This window comes from Neltuma alba, unplaced genomic scaffold, assembly GCF_004799145.2.
Source record: "Neltuma alba isolate B1F8T4 unplaced genomic scaffold, ASM479914v2 tig00010779_pilon, whole genome shotgun sequence".
NCBI classification, from domain to species: domain Eukaryota; kingdom Viridiplantae; phylum Streptophyta; class Magnoliopsida; order Fabales; family Fabaceae; genus Neltuma; species Neltuma alba.
Window position 1 is genome coordinate 382031 of NW_021635598.1, and position 11769 is coordinate 393799.

The window sequence follows — 11769 nt, forward strand, 5'->3', positions numbered from 1 at the left end:
GATACGGGCCCACCATGTCAATCCATACGTAGAGACAGCCGAACCGAATAATATTATTGTTTCAAAAGACATTTTACTGTTCCTCCGCATTTTATTTTATTTTCTTCTTTTTATTAAATTTTAAAAAAGATTTAAAAAAACATTACGCAATACTCTATTTTAGTAATGCTGTTTTGTTAGAGTATACTACCTCTCATTTTAAATATAAGAACTAGTTAACGATCCTAAATATAATATTCAAATTCATTTTATCTCTTAAGTTTATAATGTATTCTTAAAAATACTCTTATTGATTGTAAAATATTTTCACTCCAACATAATTCCAACGTACATAATTAAATAATGATAATTTAAGAAAATCAATATGTATTTTTTACAAACAATAACCGAGTTAACTAATTTTTTTTAAATTTATTTTAAGTAGTTATCTAGTTTTTATATTAAGAATTAGAGGTAGTATACGATTTATGAATTAAATTTTTATTTACCTGTGGATCAATTTTTTTGGTTAACATCCTGAAATATTTTATGATGTGCATATAGTATTTTAAAATATTTTATGATACATTCACATTTTGAAGGACTTTTTTTTATGTGTATTTAGCGCTAAAGTATTTACTTTTTTATGTGTATTTAACACTAAAGTATTTTTTAGTATAATTTTATATTTAATAATTTAAGGTACCACCAAAATATTTTTTAGGATATTAGATGTAACTGAAAAAAATAATTCAAGAGTGACGCAGTCCAGAATATTTCAAAATGTTAGTATAAGAGTTTTATATGCAGCTTAACCCAATTCTTCAACCTTCCTCCTCCATTGCCGATTTCTTCCCCGTACGAACAATCAGAGGTAAAAAGTGGAAGGGGAAACATAATTAATATGGGGACGACGAGCGGGAAACAAATTAAAAGTCCAGAACCATGAGGAGGAATCATTATGATAGACAAACCGAGCAAGCGGGCAGCAACAATTTCAAACTACGGGCAAGCAACAAATCCAGTAAGATATTGCCGTCCTCGCCGATCCTCCATTACGAGACTTCCCTATTCCGTTGTCCGGCCCCGCGTCTCTAATAGTTTGTGCGTGACGGAAGATGACAATGGATTCAAAGAGGAAGGAGAATTTGCAAAGAGATACAGAAGTTTGAAGAAGATGACAGGGGAGTTGTCAGCTGAGAGAAGTGAGCTCTGGGTGAGACATTTTTTTTTTTTTTAAATAAAAAAAAGAGGTCAGATGCTCTTGCTCAGCTTCTCCTTTGCTCAATTTCCAGCTAGGACGTTTTAGTCACCACGTCAGCCTCCATGTCATCATTTTTTGTTAATGTGGATATTAACGTTTAACATCGAGAAAAGGGGTGTTTGGGTAATCTCAAAAGCATTTCTCAGAAGTATTTTTTTACAAATCAAGACAAATTCCTTTACATATTTACTTCGTATACAGTAAAAATATTTTTAAAATTATGGTTTTATTTTGACCCAAACATCCCAAAAGTCCACGATTATTGGTCACCAAGTTTGGTCAGCCGGTATTTATTAGAGCCGGTAATATGGGTTGGACCGGCGGGTTGAACCCGCCAACCTGCCAAAAGAGGCGGGTTTGGGTTGGCATTTGGTCAACCCGCCATCACCTGAAAAATATGAACCCGCACTGCCACAACCCGAGCCTGTCATGGGTCAACCCGCGGGTTGGCGGGTTGAACCCACCAACCCGCCTAATTTTTTTTAAATTTTTATATATATTAAAATATTATGAGGTGGACAGGAAAGGTAGGAAAAATTTATGTTTGAACTTGTGTTTTATCATGTTTGGAGTTTGAACTTTGGACAATTGTATATTTTGTGTTTTAATGTGTTGTAATTTTGTGTGAATGCTTGGAATACTTTAAATCATTTCTGATTTTTTTTAAATTTTTGATTATTTATAAGAAAATTTATTTTTAAAAAAATCTGACGGGTTGGTGGGTTAGGGTTGGCAGAATACCAACCCGCTACAAAACGGGCCTTTTGAGCCCGACCTAAATAACCTGCAACCCGTCATGGGCCAACCCGCAACCCGCGGGTTAGCCCGTTTTACTAGCTCTCTTTTGACAACTTATTTTGGCTCTCTTCCATCACCCTTTCTTGTTCCTCCTATTCCTTTTTTTCCTTTCTGGTGCAAGGTTCATCATCATCATCCTTGCAGCAGGGTCCATTATATATCATCCCAAGAGCCCAAAATCTTAATAAGTACTTATTAACACTAGTTTCTTTAAACTGCTTTGTATTGTAATGTTAAGCCTTGTTATGGTGGGGGAAGGTTGAGCAGTACTGCTTTTACCCCCGTGAGAAATGAGGGTAGTGCAAATCCTTTGTAATGTCAAGTCAATATCCTTTGGCCTGGAACTCCCATAATTTTCATTTTTAATACTAACTGTGGCTCTTAGTATAATAATTACTTAAATAATTTGCATAAATCAAAAAAATTAATTAAGTTAATTATTTGTCATAAATATGAATTGATTTTCTAAAGTTTCCCCCCTAAAGTGTCTTTTTAATCATGACTATCCTTGAATGAAAATTTCTTAACATGTACAATTAATAAGAATATTTTTGAGAGTAACTTATAAATTTTGGAGACAAAATAAATTAAAATCTTATATTTAACACTAAATTTTAAAAACAAAATGAATTAAGATTTTATATCAGGACTAAATTAAATCCCCCAGTGGCTGTTATATTAGGAAGTGGAGGAGGTATAATTTTTGTGTGTAAATCGATTAATTGTTGAAACTTGTTTTTTTAAGTCGAATTCCTTAAATAGGTTGCGTATCATTTACCTCATTGATCTACCAAGAGGATCGATATACCATGCCTCCTTTCAATTTTCCAGTACTCCAAGACATTTTTTCAGAATAAATAGATGATTCTGATAATAAGTTACTCTCAGGTATTCAGTATCACTCATTTAAAGTTATCAATCATGAAAGGTGATATAATATAAATATGAAAATTTTTTACTCAAATATTGATACAATAAAAAAATTTATTTTATTTTTAAATAAAATTAATGATTTACCCTACTTTCTTTGATTTTGGTAAAGTGATTAAATTAAAGGTGCCATATGATAGCAGCCAGATAAAATATTTTAGTAGTTTAGTGTTAGTATTTAATACATGGTTTCTTGTTAGAAAATAAATAGACAAATTATTTTGGTAAATTACTTATATTTTTCTTTTAAAATAGGAGTGAACTATTACTTATCAGAATAAGAGGCATTGAATACAATACTACATTTGCTTTTTTGCATTTTTCATATAACTACTTGATAATAAATAGGGACAATTAATCTTTTGGTCCCTATAGTTTTTACTCATTTGTAACTCAGTCTCTATACTTTGACTCGGTGCAACTCAGTCCCTACAGTTTTGATTTGGTTGTAACTCAGTCTCTGAAGTTTGACTCGCTGCAACTCGGTCCCTATAGTTTTAACTAGTTTATAATTTAGTCCCTCCTTTTATTACAACCGAGTTGCAGCGAGTCAAATTTCAGGGACTGAGTTACAATCGAGTCAAAACTATAGGGATTGAGTTGTGCCAAGTCAAAGTATAGATACTGAGTTACAAATAAGTGAAAACTATAGGGACCAAAAGATCAATTTTCCCTAATAAATATCTGCTCTATATGCTAGATTCTGGACACTCCAAATCCCTTTTCACACAAGGGAACTCTCCAATGAGATCATTAACAGATGCGAATTCAATTAACGAAACACCCAAATAAAACCACTTGTAACATATATCTATATCCTGTAAAACCCTAAACAAGCAATATTTACCCCAACGAAAAAAAAACCCACAAGTAAATGGAATATTCATATATGACTCACAGTAACAAAATTACTAAAGCACAAGTTTAATAGACTACTACTTTTTTCTTAAACTCAATGACGTTGTTTAAGGCTCTGTAAAGGGAGAAAAAATATAAAACCTAACCCAATCGACCTATCCAAAACTCTTGATAGGATCAGCTAGAGAACTAGTTCACCAATTTACTCGTTGGCTGGTTGGGATTTAGTACCACGATGAAGTTACAATCCTTGGCAAATGATGGTTCAATCACAATAAAACATGGTTTGTCGTCTTCGTTTCCAAACTCTACGAGCTCATAAACTTTCGTGCAGCATCTTCAGTCAATTCTTCATAGACCTGGGTGTGACAAACATCAATGAATAAACAAACAAATAAAATTTTTCATGAAAGCTTGAGTTCAGAAGCTTGAGTGCTTCACTGTCTAGTCATACTAAATGATGCGAGATTTAAGCATCCTATATTACCGGGATTCCTATTAATTAGCAGCCCTTGGATAACTCATATCCTGACTAATATAGTATTGACACTATGGTCACTCTTTTATTGGTCAAAATACTCTACAGGTAACCCTATCTAGTAAATTAGTAGCCTAAATTATTGACTTTTTTTTTTTCCCTTTCCCCTTTGATTCAAAACCCTTCTCAGTAAACTATCCCCAAACAGATCTCCACAATTCTGGTGAATCAGTTTCTAGAGAATCACTAGCCCAAATGATTTGACTAAAGTACATACCAGTTTCCTATGGATTTTCTGGAAAGCCTTGCAAAATCTCTCTGCTTCTTCTGCACCCACCTGTTGAAACATTAAAATCAAAGAACAAAAGTAAACTCTTTTTCTTCATGTTGTTTTCACTAGTATGCTACATTTGCCGACAACATTTGTTAAACTACTGAATATTCGAATGACTACAATGGCCAATATGTATTGCCGAAGGAAAAAAGACGAGACAAGGCATCAGAAGTTAGTTTATTTCATGTGGGTAAGACAGAATCTGGGTTAGCATCAACAAATGAAATTGTGAAAGGAAAAATGATATATGTAGTTCCTTGTATTTTTGCTCTCAATTCTTCAACAGCAAGTCCATGGCTCTTAATAATAATATAACAACTGTAGGACTTTTGCATACAATTACATAGTTTCCTAATTAAACCATACGCTTGTCATGTTTTAACTGGGGAACCAAATAGAAAAGATACGGGAAGCTGCATTGAAGTCTATTTCATCATGACAAGCAAAATGCATGTATCTCATGCTTCTTTGCCCATCCTTTTCTGCCAATTTTCAATTCTCTCAATGTCAAAATGGGTCGCATTCTTTAAGGGTTTTTTTTTTCCCCCTCTCTTTTTTGGGTTGTTGTTTCGGGGGTGGGGTATTGATTGTGAAAGAGAATATACAAGTTTCCAAATATTGATATGATCAGATCCGACATTTGAGATTATAGTGATTCTTTTATTAAGTTTAAAATCAGAGGTAAGACTTAAACAAGGGTGTCATGGAACAAACTACGATATTTCCGACAAACACAGCAATACATGTCCCCTTTTATGGAACTTAAAAAGTGTCATTCAGATGCCCAATCAAATTCAAAATGTCCATTACAGGTGAAGTGAAGTTTACCTTCCTCTCAGCAACGGACTTTAGCTTGCTCCAAAATTCATCTGTTGACATGAATTCACATCAACACAACATGATTTAAGTTCTAAGTTCAATGAACCATGACAGCACAAGTTGAAAAACACAAATCCGGATATCTTATAAGATGCTAGTTTAAATGACAAAGAAAAAGGACAGCATTACAGCCAGTATCTTCAAATAGAGTATTTGGACCCCATCTAAGGCTGTCCTTCCTTGTCAAAACAGTACTCAACAATATTGACACAAAGAAGACATTGCAAATCTGCAAACCTCACAAAGCTCTTATTCTTTGCCTTTACATGAAAATATAGTTCAGAAATAGTTCCCCATTAATTTTTGCATTTACTTGCAGCTATTTTCCTATGATATGACTTATTTTGGGTTGCTTCCTCAAGTATAATAGTAAATGTTGGCTCGCTTTCTAATTATACATTTCAACGGTCTTGGTAAGAATAAGGATGCCAAAGTTTAGTGAGTGTGTCCAATGTTTCAGCTCTAGGTTGTAATTAGCTGGTTCAGAATACCTGAACTTTTGAGATGTTCCTTTCCTTTAACATGTCCTAAAGGGGAGGGTCACAGTTATAGGTTGCCTGTAACGCTATGTCAATAGCTGTTCCATGGGAATATCTGTCTTACAGATATGCTCAAGGATGGCGAAGTTGCCGTAATTTCAAGACATTATGGTTTATTGCTTTCCAGTTAACCTCCAGCTTCCCTCTCTTCTGTTTCTTATAAAACTTCTTTCTTCACAGAAACGAAATAGACAATTTTTATAATCTAGTAATGCCATGTCACTCGTGAACTTTGATATGCTTCCTTGAGAAATAAAGCTAATTAAAATGAATTAGAAATAGTAAACTTGAACAGACTAAGAATGAAGTGAGTGACATACCACCACGCTCATTTCCTTTAATCTCAAGCTCCCTCTCGCCGCCATCCCATGCATCTTGCCATTCCTTCAGCTATTGCGACAAATTAGTTAGACTGCATTATATATACATAGAAACATACAGAGAGAGACAAAACAATGTAAACAGTAGTGTCAGTACAACGACCTCATCCTGTGCAGATCTAGAAGTTGATTGTCTGGATCCTGATTCTGCCTGAAGTTTTACAATTGTTGACGAGGTGAATGAAAGCATAATTAAAATAAGGCAATAATTTAGTCAAATAATCATGCCAAATATATTAATGTTCGGGTATTTAGTTGTATTAAACTCTATAGAAAGTCCTACTGTTCACAAGGCTTGAACTGTGCGGATCATTTTCCCAACTCCATGCAATGTCTAGGAAAATGCGTATACTTTGATTGTCATAGCTTGTACAAGATTGCTTTACATTATGTTAATGAAATCCAAATACTTTAACAGCAATAAAACCGCTTATAATTGCAAGAAGGAAAGCATTCAAACTAAGTACAATGAAACATGAACATTAAACAAAAGGCATCATTGACAAATTCACCCCAAACATTCAACTACCAAATACATCTGAAGAAATCCGATGCCCTTTGGATTCAGGAAGCTCAGTTGACTGGATAATCTATGGAAAGGTTAAACACCCACCCACAAACATAAAAACAATACAAGTTTGAACAGGACTAGTAGATTGTATAAAGCTCCCATTGATATGATTATCAGAGTCAGGGTACAAATCTTTCAGAGTAGTGCAATAAAAGCACCAAAAGAAAAATGATTTGCCTCTGAATTGGCAAACATTTATTATTCAATTAAATATAGGCCCAGAAAGCTCGGGCTCAGCCAAAAAGCATGGCTATACAGAACTAACTGACCAATTCCCAAAAAAATATCCTAGCATTCCAAATCATTAGCTCCTTTGGGTTGCGCTGACACAATTTTTAATTTTTCTATCAAGTAGTAGAACCAATATAATTAATGTACAAATGATTTACTCAGAATCATGATGAGTAAGGGTGATTATACACGAGCAAAACGTTCAAATTTCATAAGCTATACGGCCGAAGAACATAGAAGTATTACTAATAAAACTTATCTAACCTTGATCAACATCTAACTTGGATAATTATTCAAAATTGAATAAATTATATACACAAATGTGTTACGCCTATCGACCCTTTCTCAGCAACTCTCAGTTCATGTTTGGAGTTTGAGACTCTTCTCCAGATCTCCAACTTGAAACCTTTCAAGGAATTTTTGTATTCAGAGCATGACTGAAGTAAAGGATTTGATTAATGTTGTCTCACCATATCAAACGATGCTAATATCTATCTCCGCGTGTGAGGCACAAGGCCTGGGAAGTTAGGACTGGGAATGATATGGCATATCTTTTTTATCCTTGTAATTTCCATATGGCTTAACCCCTGGCTGGCATGTCATAAGCTGAGGCATTAGTCTCTGTTTGAGTCGTGCGAAATGCGAATTGAGTTTTCCTTCTGACCTCACCCTCTCTCCGTCTTCCTTCCCTCTATCTTCTTCCTATTCTATCATGTTTTCTGGTTCAATACCCATCGAGGAAGTAGTAGAATGGTGGAAAGAACCGATTGAACTCCGCAGTAAATATTGTCATTTTAACCCTAAATCCCCTGTGTTATCATCAGCCTTCACCAATGGATACCCAAATGATACAAAAGGGAAAAGACAATAATGTGAATTTTCTTATCCTATCTGATATTCCCACTGTATGCAGCACAATTCTTTTGGGAACAAGCGGGCTAAGTAAGCACCCTTAACCAAACTAGAAGCAAATGGATACCACTGTATAACAAAGACACAATACGCTGACCACGAATATCACAATACGGGTCTCAATCGAACTTTCACCATCATTGAAGTGAGATCGCCGCCTAATACAGATAATGTCAAGCTGGACGCATGAAACATTAAACCCTAAGCATGAAGAGATACGTACACAGTAATCGCGAGAACGGACCACTGGAAAGAGTTGGAGAACCCGTCGAAATTCTGCTTCATCCATAGTTGACGGGCTCAATGCTGCTGATGTAGATACAACTCCGTCTGAACCAAAGGTGGCGCTGGCTATGAAGAAACAGGGACGATGAGGATGCTTTGATTGTAAAGTAAATTTGATCGTGAGCATAAGCGCTCGTTTATCTTTTTTTTTTTTTTTTAAATAATCTTTATAATAATAATATTTCTAATTAACATATACGATTAGTAAAAATATTTTAAAAAAAATAATACCTATTTATTATAAATAATTTATTTAATAAACTTTTTAATTTAATCAAATTCATCTAGTTCTTATATTAAGTATCAGGAATAAGGTGAAAATGTTACGTCCCCAAAAAAGATCTAGAAATTAGTCGAAATCATCTGCCTCTTTGAATCAATGGTGGCAAAAATTACTGGGTGTGCTCATTGTTGCATGTCCTCATCACTGTAATGTAATCCAAAGTATTCAAAATCTAATAGAGATGGTCCATATTTAAAATTTTTAATATGTAATTTTTTTAATAATAAATTTATTTTTTTAAAGATACGTTAGTTATGATGTTATATTTATTTTAAATTCTGTATCTATTAAAACAAAAAGTTAATTGAAATATATAAAAAAAATTAAATTCAATCTCAACCATAAAAAATTGATCTAGATAGTCCAAATTGCGACGAGCACTCCAAGTTTATCATTATGATGAGTATAGAATGTGCTACCAAAATTAATTTTATTTTATCTAACTTTTCCAAATGTGAATTAAAGTAAAATTACTTAGTGTAATATTATTTATATTTAGATAAGTTAAACTTATTTGAATAAGTAATGAAAAAATAAGTTTAAGGGAGTGTTTGGATGAAACCAAACCATGGTTTGGAGAATAGCTTTTGGAGAATAGATTCTGAGAAGAATAGATTTTATGAAGAATATATTTTGTGAAAAAGTGATTCTGAGAAGTGAGAGTGTTTGAATAGTTGTTATCAGAAGCACTTTTTATATGTACAAATTACTAGAAGGGACATAAGTTAATATGATAATTACATAAAAGATAAATTTTATAATATAATTTAATTTCAAAAAATAAATTTGTTCATGATATATTGAAGTGGCGCTATATTTGGTATGCCGAACCCGGACCTCAAAGAAATAAATATTTGGTATATTTATTGATTTATTGATTATCATGTGTATTAATAAAGAAACCAATTCATTAATGCCTCGTTTGGTATAATGGAAGAGTTTCTGATGGAAATGGAAGTGGAAGTGGAACTGGAAATGGAAGTGGGTTTTAAAGTGTGTTTGGTATGTTGGTGGAATTGTTGCATTAATTTATATATTTTCAGTGTAAAAAGACCAAAATACCCCTAAACTAAAAAAAAGAGGAAAAAACTGTAAACCCATCACTCCATTAGCCGAACACTCTTTCTTCCCACCACCCACAAAGCTTCGCCGCCATCAATGGTGGCCATAAAATTCGTGGCTTGAAGCTAATGATTCCAAGAGCTACTATCACTGAAAAACACAAACCAGACCAGCAAAGATGATGGATTTTTTGAAAAAGCAAGTTGAAAATCGCAGAAAAAAAATTCCATCGAAGCCCATAACCACCTCTTGCTCTCAATCGTTTATCTTCTCACCGCCGTCAAACATCCCTCTTTTGGTTGTCGACAATGCGCCTAGTTTTCTCTGTGAAGGAAGTTGTCAAGGTCGCCGTCGAACAAAGCTGTGGTCTGGAATGTGGGAGGTTATTCTCATGGGTCACCTGCCTTCGTCCCTTCTTGCCCCCTTTCTCTCCTCAGACGATCCCATCGATGGTGTAGTGAGGATCGGCGCAGGTGGAGGAGCGTCGCCGCCGTTGATGGTGGAGGAATGTCACCGCTGTTGATGGTGGAGGAATGTCGCCGCCGTTGATGGGGGAGGATCAAGGTTGCCATGGAGCCAAAGGATAAAATAGGGAGACCCCCAGTTCCGAGGAGCTGGAACTTGGTTCCTTGGGGGGAATGATGGAACCCACTTCTATCATTTTTGATGGAACTGGGTTCCATGACACCAAACGAGTCAAAAGCAGAGTTCCACTTCCACTTCCACTTCTCCAGGCCCAATTCCATGCTACCAAACGGGGCATAACAATTATATATATCCTCACCGACTTAATATTATAAGATATACATGAACACATTTAAAAGTTAGCGCATATTCTGGCGCAGGGGTGAAGAGGTGTCTTTAGAGGAGCGATGGCTAAGGACGAACAGGCGAAGCGTGAAATAATTCCTGTGGATGTTTTTGTCAAATACACCATTGATAGCCTCTGACACTTCCAACGACTCGTTTTTAATTTTCTAGAAGCGAAAAATTGTCACTTTCCAGGAAATCATGGTTTCATCAGTTCAAACCAAGATTTTGACTCTAACCAAGGTTTTGACAAAAATGAGGCTCTTTGGATATCACTTGGTCCAAACTATGGTTTTGGGTCCAAAACCATGGTTTGGAATGATATCCAAATAGGCCCTAAAAGTAAAATGATTGAAGGATATTATTTTCCTCCAAATTAATTTATCTTACTTATAAATTGATCTGTAATCTAATATCTATAAATATTTTAAAAAGATCATATAATATATAAAATAATTAAATAATTTATTTAGCTTCTTTAATCTCTTTAAATTAATTCGCTTGGTTTTATACTAAAGGCTTGAGACAGCCTATCATATGTATAATTTGACAAATATAAAAAAAATAAATGAAAAATAATTAAATTATTATTGAAAAATCAAATTATTAGATTAAGATATAACCCCCTTAAATATTGTTATCTTTCTTTTCATCCTTATTTACTTTTTCTCTCCACATTGGCACATACAAAAGCTCAAAATTTCACCGCTCTTCTGCAACTAACTTTTAGAGAAAATTCCAATTGTTCCACCTAAGGGAATTAAATACAAAAAAACTCTTAAAATCATGAAATTATTCTGAAGTCTTAAGGGATTATAATAAATTTTATTTGTTTAATTATCAAATTATCTTTTTTTTAAGTTTGTATTGACAACTAAAAGAGTAGTAGTTGACAGCTTAAGATGTAAGAATTAACAACTATTGCGGCAGGTATTAACAACTTATGTATTACATTTTGTGATGTACTGAGAAAATGTGTTGTCAATTCTTACACCTTAGTTATCAACGACTGTACTTTCAGTTGTCGATGCAAACTTTAAAAGAAAAAGACAATTCAGTAGTTAAATAAATAAAATTTATTGCAAAAAAGTCTTTTAGGATTTCAGAATAATTTCATGATTTTAGTGGGACTTTTTTATATTTAATTTTCTTGGGTGAGGTCTAATTGTAATTTCC

General features: G+C 33.9%; 1 protein-coding gene across 4 annotated transcripts; it reads right to left on the minus strand.

The window, feature by feature from the left end:
• Positions 1-3692: 3692 nt before the first annotated feature.
• On the minus strand, positions 3693-8535 carry LOC114758993 (uncharacterized). 4 transcript variants are annotated; one of them, XM_028948093.1, is made up of 6 exons: positions 8377-8535; positions 6543-6590; positions 6380-6443; positions 5470-5510; positions 4585-4644; positions 3693-4188 (listed from the first exon to the last, which is right to left on the minus strand). In XM_028948093.1, the coding sequence occupies exons 1-6, from the start codon at positions 8440-8442 to the stop codon at positions 4138-4140; spliced, it is 330 nt and encodes a 109-aa protein (XP_028803926.1). In that variant the 5' UTR covers positions 8443-8535; the 3' UTR covers positions 3693-4137. The 4 variants fall into 4 exon arrangements, with proteins under 4 accessions (XP_028803926.1, XP_028803924.1, XP_028803925.1 ...); XM_028948091.1 differs by having other exon boundaries at positions 6380-6449; XM_028948092.1 differs by having other exon boundaries at positions 6540-6590.
• Positions 8536-11769: the final 3234 nt, after the last annotated feature.